This window comes from Loxodonta africana, chromosome 14, assembly GCF_030014295.1.
Source record: "Loxodonta africana isolate mLoxAfr1 chromosome 14, mLoxAfr1.hap2, whole genome shotgun sequence".
In the NCBI taxonomy this organism is placed as follows: domain Eukaryota; kingdom Metazoa; phylum Chordata; class Mammalia; order Proboscidea; family Elephantidae; genus Loxodonta; species Loxodonta africana.
The window spans coordinates 48,685,536-48,710,943 of NC_087355.1; the positions used below are offsets into that span (position 1 = coordinate 48,685,536).

Sequence of the window (25,408 nt, forward strand, 5' to 3'; positions counted from 1 at the left end):
CCTTTTCAATCTCTATTTTTGTTATAGGTTTATTTAGTTGTTCTACCTCTGTTTGTGTTAGTTTAGGTAGGTAGTGTCATGGATTGAATTATGTCCCCCCAAAAAATGTGTGCATCAACTTGGTTAGGCCATGATTCCCAGTATCCTGTTGTTGTCCTCCATTTTGTGATTGTAATTTTATGTTAAAGAGTATTAGGGTGGGATTGTAACACCCTTACCAGGTCACATCCCTGATCCAATGTAAAGGGAGTTTCCCTGGGGTGTGGCTTGCACCATATTTTATCTCTCAAGAGATAAAAAGAAAGGGAAGCTAGCAGAGAGGGGGGACCTCATACCAACAAGAAAGCAGAGCCAAGATCAGAGCGTGTCCTTTTGACCTGAGGTCCCCTGTGCTGAGATGCTCCCAAACCAAAGGAACACCATGCATCGCAAGCACCTTCCTCCGAGCCGACAGAGAAAGCCTTCCCCTGGTGCCAGCACCCTGAATCTGGACATCTAGCCTACTGGACTGTGAGAGAATAAACAAGCCATCCACTTGTTGTATCTCTGTTATAGCAGCACTAGATGACTAAGACAGGTAGTGTATTTTTAGAAATTTGTTCATTTCCTCTAGGTCTTCAAATTTGTTCTTGTTGTTGTTGTTAGGTGCCGTTGGTTCTGACTCACAGTGACCCGACGCACAATAGAACGATATACTGCCCGGTCCTGCACCATCCTTACAATCGTTGTCATGCTTGAGCCCATCCTTGCAGCCACTGTGTCAGTTCATCTCATTGAGGGTCTTCCTCTTTTCTGCTGACCCTGTTCTTTACCAAGTGTGATGTCCTTCTCCAGGGACTGATCCCTCCTGGCAACATGTCCAAATTATGTAAGACGCAGTCTCGCCATCCTTGCTTCTAAGGAGCATTCTGCTTGTACTTCTTCCAAGACAAATTTGTTTGTTCTTTTGGCAATCCATGGTATATTCAGTATTCTTTGTCAGCACCACAATTCAAAGGCATCAATTCTTCTTCAGTCTTCCTTATTCATTGCCCAGGTTTCACATGCATATGATGTGATTGAAAATACCATGGCTTGGGTCAGGTGAACCTTAGTCTTCAACACAACATCTTTGCTTTTCAACACTTTAAAGAGGTCCTTTGCAGCAGATTTGTCCAATGCAATGTGTCTCTTGATTTCTTGACTGCTGCTTTCATGGGTGTTGATTGTGGATCCAAGTAAAATGAAATCCTTGACAACTTTGATCTTTTCTCCGTTTGTCATGATGTTGTTTATTGGTCCAGTTGTGAGGACTTTTGTTTTCTTTATGTTGAGGTGTAATCCATACTGAAGGCTGTGGTCTTTGATCTTTATCAGCAAGTGCTTCAAGTCCTCTTCACCTTCAGCAAGCAGGGTTGTGTCATTTGCATAACGCAGGTTGTTAATGAGTCTTCCTCCAATCCTGATGCCCCGTTCTTCTTCATATAGTCCAGCTTCTCTGATTATTTGCTCAGCGTACAGATTGGATAGGTATGGTGAAATGATACAACCCTGCTGCACATGTTTCCTGACTTTAAACCACTCAGTATCTCCTTGTTCTGTCAAACAACTGCCTCTTGATCTATGTACATGTTCCTCATGAGCACAATTAAGTGTTCTGGAATTCCCATTCTTCTCAATGTTACCCATAATTTGTTATGATCCACAAATGCCTGTGCATCGTCAATAAAACACAGGTAAACATCCTTCTGGTATTCTCTGCTTTCAGCCAGGATCCATCTGACATCAACAATGATATCCGTGGTTCCACGTCCTCTTCTGAAACCGGCCTGAATTTCTGAAAGTTCCCTGTCGATATACTGCTGCATACGCTTTTGAATGACCTTCAGCAAAATTTTGCTTGTATGTGAAATTAATGATATCGTTTGATAATTTTCATGTTCAGTTGGATCACCTTTCTTGTAAATATGGATCTCTTCCAGGCAGTTGGCCAGGAAGCTTCCATATTTCTTGGCATGCACGAGTGAGCACTTCCAGCACTGCATCTCTTTGTTGAAACATCTCAGTTGATATCCCATCAATTCCTGGAGCCTTGTTTTTTGCCAAGTTTGTTAGAGTACAGTTTTTCAAAGTATTCTGTTATGATTCTTTTAATTTTATTTTGGACTGTTGTGATATCACCCATCTCATCTCTTATTCGTGTTATTTGCTTCCTCTCCTGTTTTTTTTTTGTCAGTTTGGCCAATGGTTTATGTTGATCATTTCCAAGAACCAGCTTTTGGTCTTGTTAACTCTTTCAATTGTTTTTCTATTCTCTATTTCATGTGATTCTGCTCTAATTTTTATTATTTGCTTTCTTCTGTTGCCTGAAGGCTTCTTTTGCTGCTCTCATTCTATATGTTCAAGTTGTAGGGTTGAGTTTTGGTTTTGGCCCTTTCCTCTTTTAGGATGTGTGCATTTATTGCTATAAGTTGACCTCTAAGCCCAGCTTTCACCATGTCTCAAAGCTCCCGGTAGGATGTGTTTTCATTCTCATTTGATTCTGTAAATTTCTTTATTCTGTCCTTAATTTCTTCTATAACCCAGTAGTTTTTGAGCAAGGTGGTGTTAGTTTCCATGTGTCTGATTTTTTTTTCATTGCTTTTTCTGTTATTGATTTCCACTTTTATGACTTTATGGTCAGAAGAGATGCTTTGTAATATTTTGATGCTTTGGATTCTGTTAAGGCTTGTTTTATGGCCTAATATGTGGTCTATTCTGGAGAATGTTCCATGAGCATTGGAAAAGAAAGTATACTTTGCTGCTGTTGGGTGGAGTGTTCTGCATGTATCTGTGAGGTCAAGCTGGTTGATTGTGGCATTTAGATCTTCCATTTCTTTATTGAGCTTCTTTCTGGATGTTCTGTCCGTCACCACAAGTGGCGTGTTGAAGTCTCCTGCTATTATTGTGGCGCTGTCAATATCTCTTTTCAATGCTGTTAGAGTTTTTTTTATATATCCTGGAACCCTGTCGTTGGGTGCATAAATATTTATTATGGTTTGTGTTCTCCTGGTGTATTAACCCTTTAATCATTATACAGTGTCTTTCCTTATCTTTGTGGTGGATTTTACTTTAAAGTCTATTTTGTCAGAGATTAATATTGCCACTCCTGCTCTTTTTTGATTGTTGTTTGCTTGATATATTTTTCCATCCTTTGAATTTTAGTTTATTTGTGGCTTTAAGGTGTGTCTCTTGTAGGCAGCATATAGATGGACTGTGGTTTTTTTTTTTTTTTTTAATCATTTCTGCCATTCTCTGTCTCTTTATTGGTGCATTTATTCCATTTGCATTCAGTGGAATTACTGATAAGTATGAGTTCAGTGCTGTCATTTTGATGTCTTTTTTTGTGTGTTGTTGACGGTTTCTTTTTTCCACTTAATTTTCTGTGCTGAGTCATTTTTCTTTATGTATTTTCTTTTCATCTTTGTCATTTTTGTTGATTTTGTACTTGCTGAGTCTTTATATGCTTTTCTTGTTTTTTATTTTGATGTGGAGGATTGTTAGTTTCCTTTGTGGTTACCTTAATATTTACCCCTATTTTTCTAAGTTTAAACTAATCTTTTATTTCTGTGTATCGCCTTGACTTCCTCTCCAGATGAAAGATCCATCACTACATCTTTTTATCCTATTATGTTTTAATGTTGTCATCTTTTACATATTGACATCTCTGTTTCCCTATTTTCAGAGTTTTAGCTTTGATTTATTTTTGTGACTTCTCTATCTGGGTTGATGTCTGATTGCTCTATCTTGTGTTCTAGTCTTGGGTTGTCATATGATGTTATTGATTTTCTAACCGGAGGACTCCCTTTAGTATTTCTTGTAACTTTGGTTTGGTTTTTTACAAATTCCCTAAACTTTTATTTATCTGGAAATCCCCTAATTTCACCATCATATTTGAGAGACAGTTTTGCTTCATATATAATTCTTGGCTGGCAAGTTTTTCCGTTCAGTGCTTTATATATGTCATCCCATTGCCTTCTTGCCTGCATGGTTTCTGCTGAGTAGTCAGAGTTTAGTCTTATTGACTCTCCTTTGTAGATGACTTTTTGTTTATCCCTGGCCACTCTTAAAATTCTCTCTTTATCTTTGGTTTTGGCAAGTTTGATTATAATATGTCTTGACGACTTTCTTTTGGGGTCTATCTTGTGTGGGGTTTGCTGAGCATCTTGGATAGATATCTTCTCATCTTTCATGATATCAGGGAAGTTTTCTGCCAACGAATCTTCAACAATTCTTGCTGTATTTTCTGTTATCCCCCCCCTTTCTGGTACTCCAATCACTCATAGTTTATTCCTCTTCATAGAGCCCCACATAATTCTTAGGGTTTCTTCTTTTTTTTTAATTCTTTTATCTGATTTTCCTCAAATAAATTGGTATCAAGTGTCTTTATCTTCAATTTCACTAATTCTGACTTTCACTACCTCAATTCTGCTCCCGTGACTTTCTGTTGAGTTATCTAATTCTGCAATTTTATTGTTAATCTTCTGGATTTCTGTTTGCTGTCTCTCTATGGATTCTTGCAGCTTGTTAAATGTGTCATTATGCTCTTCTATAATCTTCTTAAGTTCTTTTATTGCTTTGTGTGTGTGTTCCTTGGCTTGTTCTGCATTTTGCCTGATCTTCTTCCTGATCTCTTGAAGAGTTCTGTATATTAATCTTTTGTATTCTTCCTGTGGTAAGTCTAAGAAATTATCTTCCTCTGGAAGATTTCCTGATTCTTTGTTTTGGGAGCTTTTGGAAGCCATCATGGTCTGCCTCATTATGTGATTTGATATTGACCATTGTCTTCCAACCATCAATAAGTTATTGTATTTATTTACGTTTGCTACTGTGTCCTAGTTTCTTGTTTTGTTTTGATATGCCCAGATAGTCTGCTTGTGTGAGCTAATTTGATTACTGGTGCCTATGAAGTTCTCATGTCCTGTCATCAGGTGGTTAAATCTGTCACTAGGTATGTGAGCCCAGGAGTCTGTTTACTTTTCTTGTATGGATTTAGCTCAGGTGTCCAGGTAGTCAGTCACCAAGTGTGTGGTGCAGGCTCTCACCTACAGCCCTAAATGGGCAGGGGTGATTGGTGTACACACAGGTATCTGGCTGCAGTAGGGGGTCAAACACCGAGCAAGGCAGGGGGCTGATAGCTGCCCCTGAGTGTCTGAGAGGAAACCATGTCCCTGTTCTCTAGAATGCATCGGTGGGTGAGTTTTGCAACCGTACTATGGGCACCCAATGCTGTTGGCTGTAAGGTCTGGAAGGCCACACTTATTCTTGGACCCCTGTCATGGGTGGCTAGATGGCATGGGTGGAGCCACCAATCTTCAGGTCCCTGATGTAGGTAGATGAGGACCTTGTTTAATGAGGCCCAGCATTTTTAAAGAGTGAAGTTTAAGAGGAATTTAGGATAAGTATCTCTGAAACATACATCAATGAGAAAATATGACTTAATTCATGGAAAAGGGGACACGTCAAGTCAAAAATGTACACTTATGGATCCCTTACCACAGGCCAACAGAAATGAATAAGGCAAGGTCCTTTTTGGAGGAGAAGATACCTTGTCTGAGTCTTGAAAGCTGAGCCATCATTCACCAGGCAAAGAAGGTTGATATGGGGGGGTTCCAGGAGGAGGAAAGATATGTGCAAAGATATGGGCCAGACCAGGATATTTTAGATCTCCATGCCCAGCACATACCTGGCATACAGTTGATGCTTGATAATTTGGTTATTGAACAAATAAGTGAATGAATGAATGAACTGCTATATTTCTTATCTTCCTTCCCTTCTGAATATTCTGAATTACAAAGTAGCAGCCTGAGTTATGGTAAGGCCTGGGAAGGTATGGTTGCTTGGCTGACAAGTAAGTATTCCACATCAAAGGCAGAGGCCATGTGCCGCTAAGGAGCTGCCCAGTTCAAATCCAGCTCTTCTGCATTAGCTGAATGATCTTGGGCAAGTTATTTAAACCTGTTTCCTTCATTGTAATAAGGGTTGATAATACTGCCTACTTCACAGCATCATCTCAAGAACTAAATGAGATAGTTCATATACACCACTTAGCAAATTGCCTGGTGCTGAGTTCTTGCAAAAGCTTTAAATTAGTTAAGTATTTATTGCACATATACCAGTTGCCATCAAGTGGATTTCCCCTCATGTGTATCAGTGTAGAACTGTGCTCCATAGGGTTTTCAATGGCTGATTTTCGGAGGTAGATCACCAGGTCTTTCTTCCAAGGTGCCTCTGGATGGACTTGAACCTCCAACCTATCAGCGGAGTGTGTTAACCTTGCACTACTGAGGGACTCCATTGAGCATATTCCTGGGCTAAGTTTAAAGGTGCATAAAAAATTCAGGACTTGGCCCCAGCCTTCATACTGAAAGCTGGTCAGAGACAAAAGCTGGACCCACACCAAGCAGCCTGGCCACAATACAAAGCATTATACTACCAAGGGCCCGCAGCATGATACAGACAAACCAACCGCAGGAGCTACAGGAAGGGGGAGATCAGTTGGACTAAACCAGTTGGGGCTGTTGTCTCACCAGGATGAAGCTGACAGTAAAACATGTACCAGGACCATTCTCTTTCCTGCCTCTAAAGGACTCTTTCCCTGGCTGGGGTCACTTGATTTCCACCCCCACCCCTAGCCCAGTTCCCAGATCTACACCAGAACCCCCGTACTGTGGCTCAACATGTCTCCTACCCCGGAATTCCTCGGGGGCATGGAGAATTAAAAGTCCCAGAATGGTGCAGGCAAAGAGGTCTGAGCCCTGGACTTAGACTCTGGAACTAGATATGCAGCATAGGGAGACTGAAAGAGGAGGTTTGGCTGGGAGTCAGGGGAGGGTTGGACCCAGCTGGGAGGTCTCACCAACTAGGCACGGAGCCCAGGAGTTCATCTGTCTCTGGGCCCTGTCCTACCACTCAGAGAACAGTTCTGGGAAAGCTGAGGAGTCAGCATCAGAGAGATGTGTCCCCTTGAACAAGGGCCCCCTTCCCACCATGCTTGGAGGAAGGGCAGAGAGCCAGACTTTGAAAGGGGGCTGGAAAGAGAAAGGAGACACCCAGAGTACTTGGAAAGTTGAGGAAAGAAGGCAAAAGCCTGGTTGAAAGAACCGAGACACTTGGGAGTGCTCCAGGTCTGTGACGGGGATAAGATCAAGGACTGAGAAATAGGGACCAGTTATAAGGGCAGAAACACAGGATGAAGGTAGTAGCTCAGAATCAAGGCAGGCATCCTGTTAGTAATTAATGGGGCATCCCATTAGGTTCAGTCACACCAGCCTTGCTGCTGCTGTAATGCTGAGGAATTTGGGGAATGTTTTCCGGCTTCTCATAAACTTGCAAAAAAAAAAAAAAAGATACCCAATTTTCTTAAATTTCAGTCATCCTTTATTTGAAAGCCAATCCAATTAGTAAGTGTATAATTATTGTCTAAAAAATGGTAGACTAATCAATGTAATATCCAAAAACCAAACCAAACCCATTGCCACGGAGTTGATTCCGACTCATAGCCACCCTACAGGACAGAGTAGAACTGCCCCATAGGGTTTCCAAGGCTGTAATTTTTATGGGAACAGACTGCCACATCTTTCTCCTGCGGCATGGCTGATGGATTCTCCAAACATAATTAATTTATGGTTAAATCAGAATGTACATAATTGAGTTTTATGTTCCTGAACAAATAACATAGTTTAAAATATAGAGGGAGTGTTCACAAAAGCATTACCTTTTATAATTCCTTACCCTAAGCTACCAATTCATCTGAATATTTTTTAGAGGAAGAAGGTTGGAAAGCAACATCAACTCACAGACTTTTTGAGATCTAATTTGAAACCATTACTGCTGAACTGGGCATGAGGACACTCTTAAATATTCAGCGACTTTTCAATAGAAAGATAAATGGAGGACTTCAGTCCATTGTGTAGGGATTTGTGTCTTCGGTATCAAAGAGACTGGGTGTCAAGTATAATGCTTGAGCTAACCTTTCTGATAGCTGTAATGATGAGTGAAGTCAATTGTGGACACTGACTTTTGCATGTGGCTATTGGTGGCCCACTGGTTAAGAGCTTGGCTGCTAACCAAAAGGTCAGAAGCTCAAATACACCAGCCACTCCTTGGAAACCCTATGGAGCAGTTCTACTCTGTCCTATAGGATCACTATGAGTCGGAATTGACTTGACAACAATGGGTTTGGTTTTTGGTTTTTTAAAAGTCATTTACTGACTTTGAGATCATTATGCTCATTATTTTCCAGACTTCCCTGATAACTTGTTGACATTTTCATCTGTATTTTTTAAATAGAATGCTTTTGCACATAGTTAGACATTGAAAAGGATCTCTGGTGGTGCAACGGTTAAGCGCTTGGCTACTAACTGAAAGGTTAGTGGTTTCGAACCCACCAGCTGCTCTTCGGGAAAAAAGACCTGGTGATCTGCTCCTGTGAAGATTATAGCCTAGGAAACCCAGTGGGGCAGTTCTACTGTGTCTTACAGTATCACTATGAGTCAGAATTGACTCGACAGCACACAACAACAAGGCACTGAAAGAATATTTGGTGCTTGCATTAGAAGTGAAACACAGGAAAAAGAAATAATTTTATACATAATTAGCAGTCGAAGAGCTAAAAAATACTGTATTGGCCATCAGGCTTCCTGGCTCGGATCTAGCTAGTCTGCTGAGCCCACTATCTTCCTACAGCCGATAATATGCCGCTTACTTGTGTCGTGGGCCTGTCTGCATGAATTAAAGACTTTCAGGTTGGAAGTGGCCTTAAGGTTCAGCCTAGTTTTGGCCCAGCCACCCATACTACAGTGTCCCCACCTTACCAACCTTCAGCCTGTCCTTGAATACCCCCACTGACAGGAAACTCACTACATTCCATGGCAGTCAATTCCACTTTGTACAGCCCTTGGTCATAGAAAGTGATTCCTTAAACTGAGCTGAAACCTACTTCCTTGTGCTTAGAGGCCAACAGAACATATTGAGCTTCTCTCATATTCCTTGATCACTAAGGATGAGTCATATCAAAATAATTTAATCTCAGTTAGTAGACTATCCTGGCATGGAAAATGTGGTAGGAACTTTATGTAGAGTTCAGTAGACATTGGACCATTTTGCTAATGAGAGCCCCAAGGACCAGATGGAGAAATGTGTGCTAGATGAAACAGTGATTGGTTGGGTTTATAAGTGGCTGAATATCAGTACCCAGATCGTGCTGACTACAGGTAGTCCCCGGGTTACGAACTTCTGACTTAGAGACAACTCATACTTGCTCTTTAATGTTACGTACATTTGCCTTCACTTAGAACCCACTGAACCAATCCCTGCCTACAACAAATTCTTCATTGCAGTCACCTTCACTTGCTACACATACAGCTTTTAAGTCATTGAAAAGGCTTTGAGCCTTTCTTGCACTAAAAGTAAGGCCAAATAAGAACATATGCACCTGTTCTGACTTACCTACAAATTTGACTTACAAACACACTCAGGACTATATCTCGTTCATAACCCGAGGACTGCTTTACTCAACTGAGAGCCTCCTGGAGGGAATTTTTTAGGCAACCTGGTGGAGGAAACCTCAAGGAAGGGATGAGAATTCTCTTCCGTTCTTAGTGACCTCTTTGTGGCTTTTGATGGGCACTGTTTCCTCATCTAAATGCTCACAAAACACTCTGTAACATTAATAACCATTTCTTCATTCAACAAATATTTGCTGAGAACCTACTAACTGCCAAATACTGTTCTAGACATTGGGCGTACTATAAATAAAATAGGCAGAAATCTCTGCCGCCGTGGAGCTTATGCTCTTTTGGAGCAACATAAGAGTGTAATTACTGTTGTTAGGTGCCATCGAGTCAGCTCCGACCCATAGCGACCCCATGTACAACATAATGAAACATTGCCCCATCCTGTACCATCTTCACAGTCGTTGCTGTGTTTGAGCTCATTGTTGCAGCCATTGTGTCGATCCATCTTGTTGAGGGTCTTCCTCTTTTTCACTGATGCTCTACTTTACCAAACATGATGTCCTTCTTCAGAGATTTGTCCCTCCTGATAACATGTCCAAAGTAAGCAAAGTGAAGTCTCACCATCCTCCCTTCTGAGGAGCATTCTTCTTCCAAGACAGATCTGTTCATTCTTCTGGCAGTCCATGGTATATTCAGTATTCTTTGCAGACACCATCATTCAAAGGCATCAATTCTTCTTCAGCCTTCCTTTTTCACTGTCCAGCTTTTGCATGCATGTGAGGTGATTGACTATGGCTTGGGTCAGGAGCACCTTAGTCCTCAAAGTGACATCCTTGCTTTTTAACATTTTAAAGAGGTCTTTTGCAGCAGATTTGCTTAATACGTTGTTTGATTTCTTGAGTGCTGCTTCCATGGACATTGATTGTGGATCCATGTAAAATGAAATTCTTGACAACCTATTTTCTCCATTTATCATGATGTTGCTTATTGGTCCAGTTGTAAGGATTTTTGTTTTCTTTATGTTGAGAGGTAATCCATACTGAAGACTGTAGTCTTTAATCTTCCTCAGAAAGTGCTTCAAGTGTATGTGTAGTAGGAAAAAATAGAGGGGGGATGGTCTCAACGACTTGAAGGAGATGAGGGAGGGAGGAGACCTTCAAGTCAGAGGGTACACAGCACCAGGGCAAAGGCCTTGAGGCAGCAACTGTGCTGCCTGGCATGTTGAGGAACAGCCAGGAGGCCATGTGCCTAGAATTGAGTGAGAGGGTAACAGTAGTAGGCATTGAGATCCAGAGAGGTAACAGTCGGGCCAGATTTTACTTGGATCCACAATCCATACCCATGGAAGCAGCTCAAGAAATCAAACTATGTATTGCATTAGGCAAGTGTGCTGCAAAAGACCTGTTTAAAGTGTTAAAAAGCAAAAATGTCACTTTGAGGACTAAGGTCCGCCTGACCCAAGCCATGGTATTTTCAATTGCCTCATATGTATGAGAAAGCTGGACAATGAATAAGGAAAGCCAAAGAAGAATTGATACCTTTGAATTATGGTGTTGGTGAAGAATATTGAATATACCATGGGCTGCCAGAAGAACGAACAAATCTATCTCGGAAGACATACAACCAGAATGCTCCTTAAAAGCAAGGATGGAGAGACTGCATCTTACATACTTTGGACATGTTGTCATGAGGGATCAGTCCCTGGAGAAGGGCATCATACTCAGTAAAGCAGAGGGTCAGCAAAAAAGAGGGAGACTCTCAACAAGATGGATTGACACAGTGGCTGCAGCATTGGGCTCAAACATAGCAACGATTGTGAGGATGGTGCAAGAGTGGGCAGTGTTTCGTTCTGTTGTACATAGGGTCACTGTGGGTCAAAACCGACTTGATGGTAACTAACAACAATTCGGAGCTGTACCAGGGTTTTGAACAAAGAGTGTTATGATCTGATTTCAGATTTTTAACGGGTTCTCTCTGACTGCTGTGTTGATACTAACTCGTATTTTTAAAACACTTTCCTACTTAAGACTCTTTTACATTCATTCTCTCACTTGTATTTTTTTTTTATATATAATCTTGAATGATTGATGTCCAGGAGGTATACTTGCGCTTCCGTTCCCCAGGTCCTTCTAGGGTGACCAACTCATTCCTGTTTGCCCAGGATTTTGCTGGTTTTAGCACTGAAAGTTCAGCATCCTGAGAACCCCTTCGGACCGAGGCAAACTGGGACAGTTGGTCACCGAAGTCCATGTCTTGGTTCTTCAGTCTTCCTCAGAAGTCATTAGCTATAGTTCCACAGTTGCATTTGCAAGTTCTCTCAGGGGTAGACTTTATCTGTGCCAGGACAGTTAGTACCTAAGGGATTGCTAACTCACAGATAAGACCTAGAGGATTGCATACTTAGATGAGGTCAGGTGGGTAAAGTAAATGTATGGCGCAGGCTGGTGTAATCAATAGGGCATTGGCTCTTAAAGTGTGACACCAGGACCAGGAGCATCAGCATCACCTGGGAACTTGCTAGAAATGCAACTTCTGGAGCCCTGCTCCAGACCTAGTGAACCAGAAACTCTGGGCAGGGGTGGGGGAATGGGGGGGCAGCAATCTGTGTTGGAACAAGCCCTGTAGGTGATTCTGGTACAAGTTCAAGTTTGAGAACCATTGTAATAAGGAGTGACAGGGGTTATACCCAACTGGAGCACATTCGCCTCACCTTTGAAGACATCTGAACTTAATTAAAGGAAAACCTGTGCTGGTCAAACAAAATGTGTGGGAACTCTCATCGTCTGCAGGTTTCATTTACAGCCCCTTGAAAATTCTCTTCCATATGCCCTTTGCCCATCTTGACTTTTACTACCCTGTCATCCTTCTTTCTTCTTGGCTTTCCGACCGGAAAATTATTCTCCTTGAAAAATAATTGAAGAGTTTTGTGTTCCTTCCATCAGCATTTTATCGTAGCCCCAATGAAACTGAGAAGTGTCTTTTGCTGCCCTTAATATGCTGAGTTTTAGCTGCTTTGACACTATTTTTATAGGCCACGCTGCTCTCTTTTGTTTATCTATTCCTTGTAATCTATTGCTTTCCATATTTGGTGCGTGCCCTATTAAAGTCTGAGAGCATTCTGTGCAGCCAGAGTGGCTCATTTGATATGTTTTCCATTTTCTCCCTTACTGGAATGATTTGTAATAGATAATAAAATTTGACTTTCTATTGCTTCCCAAGTCTTTTAAAATAGGCTTCCTTGCTTGGCCACAGAAAGATGTCCTGTTCTGTTTTTGTTTTTTTCTCTTTTCTCATCTTTCCTTTCCTTTCTAACTTTTTAAAATTTAGTTTCCTGGGTAAAGAACCTTGCTCCCAATGCTGTTGTCATTTTCATTTCCCCAATGCACATTCCTCCTTGTAAAAAAAAAAAAAATTAGGACCAAAGTAACAGTTCAATTGTCCTGTCTTAGCTTCCTGGTACTGCTGTAACAAAAAATATCACAAGAAGGTGGCTTTAAAGAACAGAAACTTATTTTCTCACCATTTAGGAGGCTAGAAGTTCAAATTAAGGGCACTGGCTCTACTGGAAGTGTCCCTTTCTCTGTTTCATCAGCTCTGGGGGAAGACCCTTGCCTCCGCTTTTGTAGTCCGGTGTTCCTTGGCTCCTCAGAGATCTTCGTATGTTATCTGTATTACCTCCGTTTGTCCTTGCTTCTATGTCTAATCTGCTCTTTTTAGAACTCAGTAGAGATTAGGTTTAGGGCACACCGTACACTGATATGACTTCATTAACATAAAAACCCTATTTCCAAATGGGATTACATCCTCAGGAATAGGGGTTAGGATTCCAACGCATATTTTGGGTAGATACAAATCAATCCATAACTTGTCCCTTCCTCTACTCTCTGAGACAAAAACATTGTAAGATGTCCTATTTTTAGCCAAATACACATTCTAACAGAACTCCAAAGAGTTCACGTCATCCATCATTTCCATTCTCTCTGACGTTTGTGTCAGAAGTGCCCAAACTTGTCTGGCCGTTGGATTCTCCTGGGGAGCTTCAGAAAGTACTGGTGCCTGTGTCCTACCTCCCAGAGACTGTCATTTAACTGAAATGGGGCGTGGCCTGGGCTTTGGAATTTTTTAAAGATCTCCAAGTGATTCTAGAGAGCCACTGCCCTAGGCCATTTTTCTTCTTCTTCTTTTTTTTAGCCGGGTAAATATGTATGTAACAAAACATTTGTCACTTCGGTATTCTTCACATGTACAGTTCAACAAATTTAATTTATGTCCATTATGTTGTTCAACCATCACCCTCATCCATTCTCAAATTTTTTCATCGTAGGCCAGCTTTGACACTGAGTCACATCATCATCAGCCATTTCTTCCATCTGGCCAGGTGGCCTATCCTAAACTCCACAGTTTACATTATGTTTCTTAATAGTCTTATGCTCAACTGTCTCCAGCATGCGTTTGCCCTTACAGTTGTGAGTTTCCAAAGATCCAGCACCACTTCATCATTCTTTTTAACAGTTGTGTTTCCTTTGCTTCAAGAGTGTTTTTCAAACTGTGTTCTAGGGAACTCACATGGGGAGGAGAGAGGGAGAGAGGTTGCTGACGAGGTTTCAGACATTTCTACCTTAAGTTCAAGGGTAAAAATGGTGGCCTGGTGTCAGATCTCGTCTAACTTCACAAGGGGGAAGGAGAATCAAGATCAACATCAGCCCAAGGCTGATTCCTATGAGGTGGAGGTCAGACATACCTCCTCTCTTTAACCTTTTTACCAATTCTGACACCAGCGGCCCCTCCCGCAGCACTCTTACTTCTCTGCTGGATTTGATAATTTTTGTTGCAATGGCCACACGGAACTCAGAGACCATACTCACAGTTATGAGGTTTATTAGGGAAGTTGTTGTTGTTGTTAGGTGCCATTGAGTAAGCTCCGACTCATAGCGACCCTATGCACAACAGAATGAAACACTTCCCGGTCCTCCACCATCCTTACAATCGTTGTTATGCTTGAGCCCATTGTTGCAGCCACTGTGTCAATCCACCTCGTTGAGGGTCTTCCTCTTTTCTGCTGACCCTGTACTTTTCCAAGCATGATGTCCTTCTCCAGGGACTGATCCTTCCTGACAACATGTCCAAAATATGTAAGACGCAGTCTCACCATCCTTGCTTCTAAGGAGCATTCTGCTTGTACTCCTTCCAAGACAGATTTATTCGTTCTTCTGGCAGTCCATGGTATATTCAGTATTCTTCGCCAACACCACAATTCAAAGGCATTAACTCTTCTGTGGTCTTCCTTATTCATTGTCCAGCTTTCACATGCATATGATGCGATTGAAAATACCATGGCTTGGGTCAGGCGCACCTTAGTCTTCAAGGTGACATCCTTGCTCTTCACCACTTTAAAGAGGTCCTTTGCAGCAGATTTACCCAATTTGCATCTTTTGATTTCTTGACGGCTGCTTCCATGGCTGTTGATTGTGGATCCAAGTAAAATGAAATCCTTGACAACTTCAATCTTTTCTCCATTTATCATGATGTTACTCATTGGTCCCGTTGTGAGGATTTTTGTTTTCTTTATGTTGAGGTGCATTCCATAGTGAAGGCTGTGATCTTCGATCTTCATTAGTAAGTGCTTCAAGTCCTTTTCACTTTCAGCAAGCAAGGTTGTGTCATCTGCATAACGCAGGTTGTTAACGAGTCATCCTCCAATCCTGATGTCCCGTTCTTCTTCATATAGTCCAGCTTCTCGTATTATTTGCTCAGCATACAGATTGAAGAGGTATGGTAAAAGAATACAACCCTGGCACACACCTTTCCTGGCTTTAAACCAATCAGTATCCCCTTGTTCTTTCTGAACAACTGCCTCTTGATCTATGTAAAGGTTCCTCATGAGCACAATTAAGTGTTCTGGAATTCCAATTCTTCAAAACATTATCCACACAGTCGAATGCCTTTGCATAGTCAATAAAACACAGGTCAGCGCCCTTCTGGTATTCTCTGCTTTCAGCCGGAATCCATCTGACTTCAGCAATGATATCCCTGGTTCCATGTCCTCTTCTGAAACTAGCCTGAATTTCTGGCAGTTCCCTGTCAATATACTGCTGCAGCCATTTTTGAATGATCTTCAGCAAAATTTTGCTTGCGTGTAATATTAATGATATTGTTCTATAATTTCCACATTCAGTTGGATCACCTTTCTTGGTAATAGGCATAAATATGGATCTCTTCCAGTCAGTTGGCCAGGAAGCTATCTTCCATATTTCTTGGCATAGACAAGTGAGCACCTCCAGCGCTGCACCCGTTTGTTGAAACATCTCAATTGATATTCCATCAATTCCTGGAGCCTTGTTTTTCGCCAGTGCCTTCAGAGAAAGAAGCTTGGACTTCTTCCTTCAGTAGCATCGGTTCCTGATCACATGCTACTTCTTGAAATGGTTGAATATCGACTAATTCTTTTTGGTATAAAGGCTCTGTGTATTCCTTCCATCTTCTTTTGATGCTTCCTGCGTCATTTAATATTTTCCCCATGGAATCCTTCACTATTGCAACTCGAGGTTGGTATCTGAATACCAGTGGCATAACTTTCAGCATCACAGTAACATGCAAGCCCCCACAGTACAACAAACTGACAGACACATGGGGTATTAGGAAACTAACAGGTTACAATTCAGGATCAGGAACAACTCAGGATAGTCTTTCTGTCAGGACGGTTTCTCGGCCGTGCGCAGTTAGGCCTCTCTCTCAGCCCCTCGGCCCTTGGCCCCTCAGCAGCTCGGCCTCTGCCCTGGCTGACTGAATGTTACAAAATTCTTTAGCTCTGCCAGTAAATGCCCAGAGGCATCCCACTCTGCCAGTAAGACTTGGGCTAAAGGTGCTCAGCTCTTGCACAGCACTCAGTGAGCAGGAGGCTCCACTAAATGCCCTGAGGAACCCTACTCTGCCAGCAAGCCTCCTGCTCAAAGGCACTCACTCTTTGGGTTGGCACACCCAGGAATGGATTACCCAGTAAGTAAGGTATGCATGGACTTACTTATGCTTACTTACTATTCTGTACTGCAGTTTTACCTGCTTTTCACCACATTCAAAGATATGGTGAAACCCATGTGAAATTGTGCACAGATTAGTAAATAAACACAATTAAGCCGTGCATTCCTTGCTTACTGGTTAATCCGCCCCTGGGCACACCCACTGTAGCTGCCTCACTCCGTGGGCCAAGAAGCCCACTGCATTGTTTCATGGCAGTCTCATGGTTCTGCTGCTGCCATTTCTCTGCCATGCTTGCCACCACTTCTCGTTGTCTGGTGCCTTCTTTAATGTTACAGCTCTCTCTGTCTCCAGGACCTAGGAGTTTCTCAGCACAGGGACCCTGGGTCCAAAAAACATGCTATACTCCCGGCTCTTCCTGGTGGTAGAGAGGTCCTCTCTCTCCACTTCTGGGACTGGCTCCCTTTAAACCCAGTGGGGGGATGACAAAACCGACCAATTCCCTTGTTAGGGTTCTCTATGCCTTATTTGCATAGTCCCACCCTCCCACAAAGGTTCCGTGCACCTTATTTGAATTATTAGCATCTGTCCAATCCCCTTAGTGGGCCACAAATACCTTATTTGCATAGTCCCATCCAATCATTTTGTAGGAGTCACAAGACCATGGGTAGCTACAAAAAAAAAAAAAACCAAGCCCGGTGCTGTCGAGTCAATTCTGACTCATAGTGACCCTTTGGACTGAGTAGAACTGCCTCATAGAGTTTCCAAGGAGTGCCTGGTGGATTTGAATTGCTGACCTTTTGGTTATCACCCGTAGCACTTAACCACTATGCTACCAGTGTTTCCATGTATGATGAGAAGGGCCATATTAAGTAATTCACTGCCCTGCAGCAGTGAAAGGAACTCTGCTTCAACTGTTTTGTTTATTAGCCCTTCTAGGTAAAATTTCTTTTGAACAAAGTGTTTAGAGGCTTAAAAGTTTGAAAACCACTCGTATAGAGTATATAGCCTGCCCTAACCACAGTTGACAGTTTCTGTCTCCCCACAGTCCAGTGATATCAGTGAGCTCATAGCTCTGTATTGAGATCCCAGACTCACTTTATTTATTGCCTGTATTTTGTGTTTTGAATATAGACATCTGAAGCTATACATATTGCTCCCAGCAATGTTCTCTGATTATGTTCTTCTCCAAATCACTGGGCACCTCCCACTCAGTTCTTTTTTCTGTATTGTTTCTGCTGTTTTCCATGGCAACTAGTTTCACAATTATGGAATGTGTATATTTATTTTAAATACTTTTTCTGATTACAAAAGTAATGTGCTTATTGTAGAAAACTGTATGGTAAGACAACTCTAAAGAATACAATGAAAATGATCTGTACTGCCATCACCCAGAGATAGCCATACTTAATACCCATTTGGCAGATGTTTCTCCCTTCTTATTTCATATACATATGGATATATTTTTATAGAGTTGAGCTCCTAGTGTATAGCATCAAATAATGAGCATTTTTGCATGCCACTTAAACTTTATCAAAAACATTTTAATGTCTGCATAATATTCTATCATATGTATATATTATAATTTGTTCAACAGGCTTTTTGGCTGTTTTTAAATTGTGTTTTGATACATGCCCTGGTATGTACATCTTTGTCTGCATTTCTGGTCACTTTCTTAGGAACGAAACATAAAAGGAAGTTTACTAGTCAAAGGCTATTAACATTTTTAAGGCTTTTGATGCATATTCCAAAATTACTTCCCAAAAACTTTGTACCATTTTTACTGTACCATAAATGTTTTATGGAGGCCATTTACAATTTTTTGCTAATTTGGTAGTAGAAATTTTTTTCTTATTGCTTTTTTAATCATGCCTTTGATGACCTTTTCATTAATTATCACAATTTATGTGTATTTTTTTATTGGTGAGATTATTTGATTAGTAAATAATCCCCTCCAATGTAAGAGATTATAAGGGATCCCTGTAATGTCCCTAAAGGTCCCTGGGTGGCCCAAATCATTTGTATTTAGCTGGTAACCAAAAGATTGGTGATTCAAACCCACTCAGCGGCACTGAGGACTAAAAGGCAGACAACAACAACATAATGGCCCTAAAGACAAAATCCTTACTAATGATCCCCAGTGCCAGGCCCTTGGAAGATGTTCAGAGAATATTTATAAAATGAATGAATGAATTAATGAGCAGTAAACAGTATTTTCTTTTTTTCATTCTTTTGTAATTTGGGGGTGAACATTTTTTATGTAGTTATTAAATCAAAACCAAAACCATTGCCATCAAATCAATTCCGACTCATAGCAACTCTATAGGACAGAGTAGAACTGCCCCATAGGGTTTCTAAGGACTGGCTAGTAGATTCAAACTGCTGACCTTTTGGATAGCAGGCAAGCTCTTACCCACTGCACCACCAGGGCTCCTTATATAATTATTAGACATCCCTATTTCTTCTTCTGTGACTTGTCTGTCCATGTCTAGGTCCTTGACTCCTTCTCTGCTGAAATCTTAACTGTGCAACATAATACAGGTAGTCCCTGACTTATGATGTATTCAAGTTATGACAAACTGAACTTAATTACAGTCTTTTTTTTTTGGTACTAAAAGTATTATTAGTACGTACTACATACAGTGTTGCAGCAGGTAACTTGCCGATGCTACCATTATCTGTAAGTTTATATGTGATGTTTACAACCCCCAAAGACAAATAAAGATCAAATTTATAAAGATACTGATAATGAAAGCCAATAATAATGAAAACTTAAAAAAAAAAAAAGGTATTCTGATTATGTCACAACTAACTTGCAAAGGAGTTGTTGGGATTGTCAGAGTTGTTGGAACAGAACCCTGTTCTAAGTCTCCGACTACCTGTAGTTAGCATGGGCTTCAGAGTCAGAAGGACTTTGGTTCAGATTTTCGTGTGACTTGAGCAAGTCTCTTAATCTCTCAAAGCTTTATATTCCTTTCCTACAAAATGGAGATAATATTAATCCCTATCATTAAATTGTCTTGAGAATTAAATGAGATAATGCATATTCAGTACATGGCCCATAAAATATTAAATAATTAATATAATAGAGTATATTAATCTTTGTGTCATCATTTATGGCAAATAATTTTCTGTATTTACCATTTATTTATCATATTCAAAATTTTTTATGTATCTGAAATTTTTAACTTCCAGGCAGTAAAAATGTATGTAAATTTATAAATTTTAAAAATTAAAAAATAATAAAATTTTAAAAGTTTTTAACATATTTTTAAATAAATATATATTTTTTAATCTGTAGCCTATACATTGCTTTTATGCATAGAAAGGTTTTTTCTATCCCTAAAAATCCCTAGTCACTTCTATTTCTTATAGTTTTTTTGTTGATTATTTAATTTTATGATCAATCTGAAAATTATTCCACTTTAAGGCAAGAAATGAGATTACTACTTTTGTGCAACTAGACAATTTCCCCGAAATAACTTATTGAATAATTCATCTTCTCCTCATTGAATTATGATGCTTTCAGACTTTATTACAAATGAAGTGCTTGTAGGCACTCGGATTACCTGTCTTGTTCTATTGCTTGGCTTTTCTATTCTTCAGTCAGTACTGTAGTATTTGATTTGTTGTTATTGCATGCTATCGAGTCAATGCAGACTCATAGCGACCCTATATGACAGAGTAGACTGCCTTTACGGGAGCAGATTGACAAGTCTTTTCTCCTGGGGAGCCACTAGTGGGTTTGAACTGCCACCCTTCTGTTAGCAGCCGAACACTTAATCTTTACGCCACCAGGGCTCCTTGTCTTTTATTTAGAAATAGTGTAATTCATTTTAATATTTTATAAGGCAAGTCCCCTTCATCACTTTTTTCCCCCAAAGTTATCTCTTAGCTACTTTTACTTTTTTTTTTTCAAGTTAAAAGAATCTTTTAGGAATCTCACACGTTGCAGGTGTGAATGTAAAGTAGTAAAACACCTACGCAGGAGAATTTGGCAATATCTAATAAAACTACCCACCAACCATCCGTTAGTTTCTCATACTGTGGTGGCTTGCATGTTGTTATGATACTGGAAGCTATGTCACTGGTATTTCAAATACCAGCAGCATCGCCCATGTTGGACAGGTTTCGAAAGGGCTCCCAGACTAAGACAGACTAGGAAGAAATGCCTAGTGATCTAATGCCAAAAATTGGCCAGTGAAAACCCTGTGGAATCTCAGCAGAATATTGTCCAACGGAGTGCTGGAAGATGAGAAGTCACTCCAAATACACAATAGCTGCAACAATGGACTCGAGCGTACCAACTATCGTAGGGATGGTGCAGGGCCGGGCAACATTTTGTCCTGTTGTACATGGGATCACCATGAGCTGAAGCCAACTAGATGGCAACTCACAACAACTTTGGTTTAAATTAATGTATACTTAGATTAGAAATCACATTCTTCGACTGTGAAACTTGACGTGAGAGAGCTTGTTGATATGCAGCTGAGTTCAAGGAGGTAACAAGTAACGTGTTTTGAACTTAGAAATTTATAGCTTTCACTCCTAGGACTATTTCTCCTAAGAAATTATTTTGTATCCTATTGTTTGGTTTGATGTTTGAGGAGTTTAAATGGTTCGGAATTTGACTTTGAGAAGGTTTATTAGTCTTAATTAAAGTACAGTAAAAACCATAAAGCACTCAGCTAAGCTCTCTCTTCCCAGTCTATAATATGGCAAACACCACCCAATCACACAATTCCATTTTGATAGCTCTTAGATGAACCAAGACAAGAAAGCATATTCACAAACTCACTTGTTGCGTAAGTATTTTTTTATTTTACTGTGTTAAAATGTATATAATAAAACATTTTCCATTTCAGCCATTTTTAAGTGTATAATTCAGTGGCATTAACTACATTTGCCGTGTTGTACAACCATCACCACTATCCGTTTCTAAGTTTTTATCACCCCAGACAATCAGTACCCCTTAAGTAGTAACTCCCCTCTCCCCCAGCCCTTGTGACCGCTAATAAACTTTTGTCTCTCTGCATTTGCCTATTCTAGATATTTCATGTAAGTGGGATCATACACTATTTACCCTTTTCTGTCTGACTTATTTCACTCAGCGTAATGTTTTCGAGGTTCCTCCATGTTGTATGTTATATATGCATTTTGTAACATGTCAGGGACGAAGGTTTTCCTACTGAGGGGTGGAGGAGTGGGGGAAGGTGAAGGCCATATCCCTAAATATGGAAATAGCTTTATTGAGAGATTTCTTTGTGGTGTTATTTGTTAAGGTCATGGGATTTTACCTGTTTAGGAAAAGTTAAGACTGAAAACCCCTTGGTTTCCATATGTCGGATTTATTGTTTTATTCCTCTTTATTATTATTCTTTCTTTCCAGAGATAGACTACTGTGCTTCATCCAATCATGGATGTCAGCATGAGTGTGTCAACACAGATGATTCGTATTCCTGCCGTTGCCTGAAAGGGTTTACCCTGAATCCAGATAAGAAAACCTGCAGACGTAAGTCACAGTGGGTGCTGGAGAATGGCTCGTTCCACTAAATGCCCCTCTAGGTAGTTTTCCTTTCCTTTCAAATCTTAAGCATGATATCCTTTTACCCAGCATTCGTGTTTACTAACATGACTCTGCCCTTTATTTTACCTTTTGGCTTATTGATCCTACTATGAGGATAATGATTTCTACAGATTGAATAGGTCTGGCCATTGGACTCATATAGCTCCTCCCACCTATCTGAAATGAGGGTGCACCCTCCCTCCTCCTCACCCTGTGCTTTGTATTTGGGATTTGCAAAAGAAATGGCTGATCCCAGAAAAAAAAAAAAAAAAAAGCCGGTTGGAAAAAGGAGCTGGTTTCTTCCAGTTCTATAAGATCGGACACTTCATGGCTTTCAAGAACTGGAAATGAAGGAAGAAGAAAAGTAAGACGCTGGGGTATTCTAGCAGCATTTAAAGGTCACGAGGTGTCAGCAGTATGATATTAATGATGTGCTGAGGCTGTCATATGGCATATGGAGGGGCTTGACCGGGGCTCCAGGCCATGGAACCCAGACAGGATCTCTTCAAACCAGGCTGTTCCCGAGAGACCACTAGAACAGAAGCTTCATACAGACAGAAATTATTGTCTTTTTCTCACTGCTGAATCCCCAGTACCTCAGAGTGCCTAGCTGTTGGACTAAGTGCAGCCCTGTATTTGTTGAATGAATGAATGACTAGATGAATGTCTCTGAGACTTATCATCCTAGAGAAATCACAACTGTTATTTGAATTAGTCTTGTTAGAAAGATGGCCTTTTTAAAACATGCCAGTTGTGAATCTTTTCAGAAATATTCTCATAGTCAATACGCACTCATACACAATGAATTGTTTGAGTTCTCCCAACATTGTCATTCACAGAATTCTCTGGAGCTCCTGTTTAGGGATATATTTTCCTGTACGCTTCTTCACCCACTCCTTCCCGACAATGTGTATAGCAGGACTGAGTTTTCAAAGGTTTAACCATGTATCTTTTTTGAACAACACTGTGGCTCTGTGACTGAATTCAGATGAGTCACATTCTGCTGGTAGCACATATTAACTTCCACACTCATCCTAATACATGTAAAACCTTGTTTGGTACCAGGTGGCTGCGGAGCCCATATTTTGAAACAGGCTCGCTTATAAAAAGTAATTCCCACTGCCTTGCCTGAATACAAACCCTGGGAACATCCAAGCATTAAACGGGAATTTTAATTGAGGGCATTCAGAATGTGAATTAGACGGAGTATTTTCCATTAGACCACACAAGCATACAACATGTTGGAGGGCCAAGTTTTCTAGCCTGGCCTCTCCTCCCTGTGCTGCTGACACCTTTTTCTAGGGCTGAGTGTGTCAGTGGTTGACTGCACCCAGGGAAAACCACTCATGGGTAGATTCCTTTGAGGATCGAAAGCTCTTCCACGAAAGAGTATACTTAGATCTGGTTCAGCTCAGACCCTCCTCGTGGTTGCAAGCCTCCCTTTGTGTTCCTGATGGAGTGAAAAGGAAACAAGTCAGGCAAGCAGCCACGGGTGGAGAGAATCGCCTTTAAGGTCTGCTTCTCTTACCAATCCTTTATGATTCCCTCAACCTCTGCCTTTCTCTCCACACCCTGCCTGGAGAGGTACTTGGAATAAGAGAAGAATCCAAGGCAGTGAGCACACCATTATCAAGGGAGGAGGGAGGGCGACAACAGAAGAAGAGTGGTGAGGAAGTGACCACTTGGGAGCAGTTTGACTATCAGTCATCGGCCCACAGACAGGCCTGTTTGCAGACCGCAGCACAGTCGAGAGTCCCTAATGCTCATTCATATATATTCAGTGGTTATAGCTCCATTTCCTCTTCAGCCAGGTGTCCTAATTTTCCTTCCAAGAAAAATAGAATTTTTTCCTAAAACACGGTGTCCTCATCAGCCCTTCACCCAAAACCCTGCTTCATCATTACATTTTCCATTGTCTTTGCTGTGAACCCAGCCCTCTGGACTCCTGAGGTCAGCCTCGTAGAGCTTCTCCTGACTTAATGTTTGCACTTGGTGGATTACAGCAGACAGCTGCAGACGGAAGCGAGTGCTCACTGTCTGCCGCTCTCTGGAGCATTGCCTGGAAGAAGGAAGCAAAGACACTGCATTTAAAGTCTGGAGTTTGTTATTGGGAGTCTGAGGTCTCCTGAGTGATCCGATTACAAATCTAGAGCTCAGGGAACAACCATTTACAGTTCATGGAGGTTGATGGATGGGGGCTATTTTCAAATCTAATAAAAAATCTGTTTTTCAGAGGAATTTGATGTTATTCAAGTAAGCTGGGAAAAAAAGTTCAAGGCAGAATCTTACTGAAGAAAAACCCCTTGGCCAGGATTTGTTCTTCCTCCTCCTCCAGGCACCATCTCTCCTATTAAAAAGTGCTGTCATCGACTGACTTAAAGCATAAATTATTTAGGTGGAGATGCAAAGCTCAGAAACTGGGTCTGGCCTGGCTGTCTAGGTGGGGCTCCAGAGCTGAATCAGATGTGGGCGCGGCTCAGTGTGCTGGGCTCCAGGATTGCTCATTCTGGTACCATGGGCTGGTTGGTGTTCCCTGGAGCTGGAGATACTGCAGTTGGAAAAGCAGATGTAGGTAGACACAGGTTGGACTGAGCCGGAAGATGTGAGGTCCAGCTTTGGCAAGGTCACTCATATCAGCCATGTAATCTTGGACAGGCCACTTGACTCCTCTGGACTTGGATTTCCTAAACTGAAGGAATAGGACTTCCTGCTTTAACATTGTGTTGCCTTGTCCAATTTTTCTGAATCTTACTATCTGTGCCACTCAGCTGGCGTTATAATTTACTGCCTGGGGCCACTAATATTTCATGTTTTTAAAGCCATACCTTCCCAGTAAAGAGCCCTGGTGGCATAATAATTCAGGACTCGGCTGCTAAATGAAAGGTTGACGGATTGAACCCACCAGCAGCTCCCTGGGAGAAAAGACCTGGATATCTGCTCCCATAAAGATTTCAGCCTAGGAAACCTTATGGTGCAGTTCTACTCTGCTGTATAGGGTTGCTATGAATCAGAATCGACTCCACGGTACACAACAACAACAACCTTCCCAGCTGGGCTTCCTTCTTTGGGTTCCATGTAGAGTTCTATATGGAGTTGTCACTCGTCAAGACTGCTTGTTATCTGACAGTTCCCACCATCTGACCTTGGAGGGGTTTACTGGCCACTCTGGGACTTATCAGTTTTTGTGGAGAGCTAACTAAATACGGGGTGCATAGTGGGCACTCAATAAATACTTATTGAGTGGATAAATGAGTGGGTGAATATCTAAGTAACACACACACATACACATATGAAGAAATATGACTCAGGTGTGTAAAGAAAGCAAAGAGCAGAGGCGGGGCCAAGATGGCAGACTAGGTGGATGCTACGTCGGATCCCTTTTGCAACAAAG

At 41.2% G+C, this 25,408-nt stretch overlaps 1 protein-coding gene across 1 annotated transcript in view; it reads left to right on the forward strand.

The window, feature by feature from the left end:
* Nucleotides 1-25,408, forward strand: part of MATN2 (matrilin 2) — a 162,664-nt gene that overhangs the window by 89,954 nt on the left and 47,302 nt on the right. Inside the window, exon 6 of the mRNA XM_023545902.2 lies at nucleotides 21,841-21,963. Within this exon, the coding sequence (XP_023401670.1) occupies nucleotides 21,841-21,963 (123 nt within the window). The remainder of the gene's footprint in view (nucleotides 1-21,840; nucleotides 21,964-25,408) is intronic.